At 41.0% G+C, this 6929-nt stretch overlaps 1 protein-coding gene across 1 annotated transcript; it reads left to right on the top strand.

Annotated features, from left to right (window-relative positions):
• The first annotated feature begins 3813 nt into the window (after window positions 1-3813).
• LOC148574115 (uncharacterized) lies at window positions 3814-4494 on the top strand. The gene is made up of 2 exons (XM_088505856.1): window positions 3814-4027; window positions 4271-4494. Exons 1-2 carry the CDS (start codon window positions 3814-3816, stop codon window positions 4492-4494), a joined length of 438 nt encoding a protein of 145 aa, XP_088361982.1.
• The last annotated feature ends 2435 nt before the right edge of the window (window positions 4495-6929 follow it).

Below are 6929 nucleotides of genomic sequence, written 5' to 3'. Positions count from 1 at the left end.
CGACAGATGATTAGCCGTGTGGTAGCTGTACCTGGTATTTTTCATCCGAGACGAGAGATCCGACAGTTGATTAGTCGTATAGAAACCGTACCTGGTATTTTTCATCCGAGAGGACGGATGGTAGCCATTGACAATGGTGATCCACCAACATACAGCTTGCCATGTTAGTTGAAGAAAACGGTGATAACATGGGAGGTCCTCCGATGACCGTGGCTACTTTTCTCAAGGTTCATCTGCCAAGTTTCAGAGGTTCAACCAATCCTACGGAAGCGGATAATTGGTTCCAGGCCATGGAGTGTGCGTTACAAGCACAGCATGTTCCGAACAACCAGTATGTGGAGTTTGCTACGTATCAGCTTTTGGTAGAGGCTCAGCATTGGTAGCAAGGAGAATGCCGCTTATTGCAACTTTAGAATGCCGATATCCCTTTGGATGTATTCCAGACGGCTTTTTATAAGAAGTACTTTCCTGAGTCTGCAAGGGAAGCGAAGGAAATGGAGCTTATGCAGCTGAAGCAAGTTTCCTTGTCTGTGGCAGACTATACTAACCGATTTGAGGAGCTATGTAGGTTCTCTAGGGTGTGTCAGGGCGCCCTAGAGACCTATCAAAGTTAGAAGTGCATTAAGTATTAAAGGGGCTTGAAGGATAACATCATGACTGCTGTGGCCCCTTTGGAGATTCAGATCTTCTCCGATCTTGTGAACAAGGCAAGAGTTATTGAGGAATGTGCAAAGACGGTAGCCTCGTCAAGGGACACTCGTGGAGTAAACACTAATCAGGGACGTGGCAAGTACTTTCAGCCGAGGGGTCAGAATTTTATGAGAGGAGGATATGCGCCTCATGGTCAAGGAGGCTTTAGAAAGAACACTTATGATCAGTTTTAGTATGCCAAAAGGAGAGGGAATCAGAGTAAGATTTCTCCAGATTTAACTTGTTTGCATTATTGTCATTTTCATCCGAACGACTCTTGTAAGATTGGTATAAGTGGTTGTTTCAACTCTGGATTGCTGGGTCACATCACAAGAGATTGAACTCGGGGGAAGAAGACTTAGAATGCGGGCCAGAAACCAACAAGGTCGGGTGTTTGCTGTGAACGCCAATGATGCTGCTAAGACGGATCCGTTGATGAGAGGTATATGCTTTATTGGTGGTAAAACCTTAGTTGCATTGTATGATACTTGAACTTCACATTTTTTTATTGCATTTAACAAAGTTGAGGAAGTAGGATTGAAAATGTCAGAATTAGCATTTGAATTTCATGTACATACTCTGCATCAGACAGTTGTGACTAGGTCAAGTTGTAGGCAAGTAGATTTCCAGCTTGACGGTAGAAACTTTGTGCATGATTTGATTTGTTTACCAATGGTTGGGTTGGAGACAATTTTGGGATTTGATTGATTGTCGAAGAATTGGGTTTTGTTGGATTGCTTTGAGCGGTCAATTCAGTTTATACCGGAAGGAAAAAATGGAGCAGTGATAGCTGAGGGTTATTACCTAAACTCTGTAATGGTGCACTGTAGTGGGGAAGAGTATCATGGTTATATACTGTTGGCTACAAATGCATTAGGTGATAATCAGAGGATAGATCAAATTTTAGTGGTTAGGGAGTTTCCAGAAGTGTTTCCAGAAGATATTCCTGAGTTCCTACCTCAAAGAGAGATTGAATTTGTGATTGAATCGGTGCCGGGAGCCGGACCAGTATCGATTGCACCGTATAGAATGGCTCCGATAGAGCTGGCAGAAATAAAGACTCAGTTGAAAGAGCTTCTGAACAAGAGGTTCATTCGACCGAGTGTATCTCCGTGGGGAGTGCCAGTTTTATTGGTGAAGAAGAAGGATGGAGGAATGCGACTTTGCGTGGATTATCGGCAGTTAAACAAAGTGACTGTGAAGAGCAAGTACCCCTTGCCAAGGATAGATGACTTAATGGATCAACTGCAAGGAGCTAGAGTGTTTTCTAAGATTGACTTAAGATCTGGTTATCATCAGATAAGGGTGAAGGAGGATGACATTCCAAAAACTGCATTTAGAACGCGCTATGGGCACTACGAGTTTGCGGTGATGTCTTTCGTGTTGACGAATGCACCTACTGTGTTCATGGATTACATGAATAGAGTATTTCATCCCTTTTTGGACAAATTCGTGGTGGTTTTTATAGACGACATCTTAGTTTATTCTAAGACGGTGAAGGAACATGAGGAACACTTGAGAATTGTGTTGCAAATCCTAAGGGAGCGGAAATTGTATGCTAAGTTGTTCAAATGCGAGTTCTAGAAGGAGGATGTAAAGTTCCTAGGTCACGTGGTGAGCAAAGGTGGAATAGTCGTAGATCCTTCGAAAGTGGAGGCAGTGATGGAATGGGAGAGACCGACTACGGTGACGGAAGTTAAGAGTTTCTTGTGCTTAGCTGGATATTACCGGAGATTCATTGAGGGATTTTCCCAGATTGCATTACCTATGACCAAGTTAACCCGAAAGGAGGTGCCGTTTGTGTGGACGTCAGAGTGTGAAGGGAGTTTTCAAACCTTGAAACAAAAGTTAACTTCAGCACCTATTTTAATCTTACCGGAACCGCACGAACCGTTTGAAGTGTATTGTGATGCATCACTGAAGGATTTGGGTTGCGTGTTGATGCAGCACCAGAACGTGGTGGCTTACGCATCGCGTCAGCTGAGACCGCATGAGATAAATTACCCAACTCATGCCTTGGAATTAGCGAAGATTGTGTTTGCGTTGAAGATTTGGAGTCACCACTTGTACGGAGTGAGGTTTAGCGTCTTTTCTTATCACAAGAGCCTCAAGTACATCTTTGATCAGAAAGAGCTCAATATGCGTCAGAGGAGATGGATGGAGCTTTTGAAGGATTACAATTTTGAGCTAAGTTATCACCCTAGAAAGGCAAACGTAGTGGCGGATACGTTGAGTCGGAAGTCTTTAATGATAGCTTGGATGAGAATTAAGGAAGAGGAATTAGTGGATAAGTTTGTAGATCTCAAGTTGGATATCGGTGAAGTTGTTGGAAGAGCTTGTTTGAACCAGTTGTAGATTTCAAGTACCTTTAAGTCAGAAATTCAGAGGGCTCAGCAAGAAAAAACAGAACTTCAGCAGTTATTTCAACCGGTTGGCAAGAAGGGGCATGGAGAGTTTACTAAGGATGATGAAGGATTGTGGAGATATAAGGGGAGAATTTGTGTGCCGGATGTCAGGGGTTTGAGGCAAGACTTGTTGTTAGAAGCTCACAACAGTGGGTTTTCCATTCATCTAGGAAGTACGAAGATGTACTATGATTTAAAGAAGATGTTATGGTGGCCTGGGATGAAAGGTGATGTAGCTACAGTTGTGTCTAACTGCTTGACTTGTCAAAAGGTGAAGATAGAGCATCATAAATTATCGGGAATGTTACAGCCACTTGAGATTCCTCAGTGGAAGTGGGAAGGAATTGCGATGGACTTTGTGACCGGTTTACCAAAAACTAGGTCAGGATTTGATGCAATTTGGGTGATCGTGGATCGCTTAACCAAGTCCACTCACTTTCTACCCATTCGAGTGAAATATTCAATGGAGGAATTGGATAGGTTGTACATCAAGGAAATCGTAAGGTTGCACGGTGTGCCATCAAGCATAGTGTTGGACCGTGATCCCCGATTCACATCAAGGTTTTGGGGAGCTTTCCAAAGGGCTTTTGGTACGAGACAATGTCTCAGCACAACATATCATCCGCAAATTGATGGACAATCGGAAAGGACTATTTAGAGGTTGGAAGATATGCTAAGGGCGTGTGTTTTAGATCAACTTGGAAGTTGGAACTGTTACATGCCATTGGTAGAGTTTACGTACAACAATAGCTTTCATGCGAGCATTGGGATGGCTCCGTATGAGGCCTTGTATGGACAGAAGTGCCAATCTCCACTGTGTTGGTATGAAGCCGGTGAAGCAAGTGTTTTGGGTCCTGATTTAGTAGCAGAGACTACCGATAAGATTAAGAAGATTCGAGTAGAGATTCTAACTACACAGAGCCGACTGAAAAGTTATGCAGATTAGAGAAGGAAACTGTTGGAATTTGAAGTAGGAGAGCATGTATTTCTGAGGGTTATTCCAACAACTGGGATCAGAAGAGCAATCAAAACAAAGAAGTTGAATCCGAGGTATATAGGACCGTTTGAGATTTTGAGGTGATTCGGGCCGGTGGCATATCAAGTAGCTTTGCCGCCTCACTTGTCTAACTTGCATGATGTATTTCGTGTGTCACAACTCCGTAAATACACATCAGATGCGGCTCATGTGTTAAAGTCCGAGTCAGTCGAGTTGAGGGAGAACTTGACATTTCAAGTCATGCCGGTGAGTATTGACGACTGTAGTGTGAAGAAACTGCGAGGAAAGGAAGTTTCATTAGTTAAGGTTACTTGGAAGCGAGCAGGAGTTGAAGAACATACTTGGGAATTGGAGTCCGAGATGCGGAAGGATTACCCCGAGCTATTCTCAGGCAATGACTAAATTTTGAGGACAAAATTTCTTATTTAGTGGGGAGCATGTAAGAATTGAGACTAATTAAATATCTAATTAAATAATTAAATTTTCCAAATTAGGTTATGAAAATTTAGAATGAGAATTAGGAAAATAAAAATGATTTTTGGACTCAGTAGATTTTTCTAAGTTAGAAAATGTAATTTCTGCGAAAAACCGAGTAAAACCGCAAACCGGCAGATGAACCGGCCAAACCAGTTCAAGTCTGAACTGTGTGAGAATAATTAAAAACTGTGGAAAAACTTAGAAAAATAATTAAATTCGAAAACCTGGCATTTATTTTAAAGGTTTGACCCAAAATTGGGCCAAATGAGCCAAAAATACTAACGAGTTGGACCGGGCCCAAGTTAGGCCCAAGCCCAACATATAAATACACTTAAATGAGCTTTATTCAGTTCATTCACCACCAAACACACACACACACACCAGCTGAAAGGAAGAGGGGGAGAAGAGAGAAAAAGCACTATTCACATCTGACTTCAATCCGCCATATCTCGAGCTACGGTACTCCAATTCGAGTGTCGTCGGCGGCTACGCAAAGCTCTTGTTGAGCCCGTTAATTATATTCTACTTGTGTAGGTAAGATTTGAATTTTCTCTTCCTTCTTGCAGCCCTAAGAATTTTGAGTTTGGTGGGTGTTGGTCTTGAGTAAAATTTGTGTTTTGGTTGTTTAGGTGCTAATCATTAGTGAGGAAATGTTAAGTTCTATCCTAAATTTCAGTGAATAAGGTAAGGTTTCTCAAGAATCCTTGAAAATTGATTAATTGTGAGTGTTAGATTTTGATATATATGAAATAGATGATGTTAGTTTGAATATTGGAGCTTGTTGGAATTGCTTTGGACATTTGGGAGCATTTGGAGTTGAATTGGTGACTTGGTTGTGGTTGGAAGCTTGATTTGCATTCAATTTGGGGTTTTAGTGCATATTGAGAATCGGCCAAGGTATGGTTTTAGTTTTCTCTATGTAATATAAAATATTTCTGGACACTTAGGCTAGTGACCCATAGGATAGGTTTAGATTGAATTGGTAGTTGAATTTGTTGAATGATGAATTATGATAAATTGTGATGATTTGATGATTATGAGTATGTTGATGAATTATGATGTTGAAATTGATAAAAATAGTGTGAAAGTTTAAGGTTGATTTGGAATGAGATTGATTATGATGCTTGGTATTGATAGATTAATGATTGATGAATGTGATGGTTGAGAATGGGTGCTAGTGTGATATAATTGATATTTGAGTTTGAGAATCATATGATATGAGTAGTGGATTGTGACACAAATGGTAAAATTTGATGTGGGATGGAGTTGAGGTGGTTTTGGTTTGGTTTTGGTTGTGAAATTAGAAAATTAAGAACCTTGTAAAATTTTGGTAAAAATAGATTTTTGGTGAACTTTGACGGATCATAACTTGAGCTTTAATTTTCAAAATTTGTTGAAATTTATTTTAAATTAAAGTTCATTGAAAAATATTTAAATGGATATAAAGTTTGTAGGAAATGAAATTTTGTAGAGGAAGTTATGATCATTCAAAGTTTGGTGTCAAAATCTGAATTCTGTAAATGCTGCAAAATTTGTGATTTCTAGTTTGTGTGCGCATGCACAGCCTTGTGCGCACGCACAGCCCGTGAATTTTTGAACCTGTGCGCACGCACAGTCTTGTGCGTACTCACACACGGGGATATGGCTATGGTTGGGAGCACTAGCACACTCTATGCGCACACATAACTAACGAAGTTTTGCAAGCTGTGCGCACGCACACACTGGAAGGTGCAATCTGTTGAGGGCGTTCGCACGCATTATGCGATCAAACTGAATTGGAAAATTTTACACTTGTGCGTACGCACACCTCTATGCGTACGCACACATCTTGAAAATCCTCCTGGGCGTGCGCACGTACACCCTATGCGTACTCACACTGCCCTGTTTTTCAACAAAAATCTTGTTTTTAACTGTTTTACCTTCTCGGCAAGCTTGTAAACTTCTGTGACACCTATCTAAGACTTTTTGGCTTATTTTTTGATGTTAAAACATAGAGAAGGTCTTGGGTGGAATTATTTAGGTATTTCCAATAAAAGTTAGAGAACGGAGGCTTAGGTTTCTGGTATACTGAGGACGGTTGTGGTTGAGTGAGAAGGCGGCATAAGGTATTAGTGATTATTGACAATGAAATGTGAAAGTGGTGAACTAATGAGTTCTGAATGAATTGAGAAAGTGGTGAACTAATGAGTTCAGAATGAAATGATTTTGAAAACCACTGAATTACTGTTTTATGCTGAGAATTATGAGACGCTATGTGCCTGGTAGGGACGTTGGTTAATCCCGCCTGTCGAGATCACGACGGCGGCTTAAGGACGGTGGTTAATCCCGCTTATGTTGAGAAGTGAGGTCTGTGGCAAGAG

Source organism: Arachis ipaensis, chromosome B2 (genome assembly GCF_059453495.1).
Source record: "Arachis ipaensis isolate K30076 ecotype BB chromosome B2, ASM5945349v1, whole genome shotgun sequence".
NCBI lineage: Eukaryota > Viridiplantae > Streptophyta > Magnoliopsida > Fabales > Fabaceae > Arachis > Arachis ipaensis.
The sequence above is the reverse complement of the archived record's forward strand: the minus strand, read 5'-3'. Positions and strand labels throughout refer to the sequence as shown.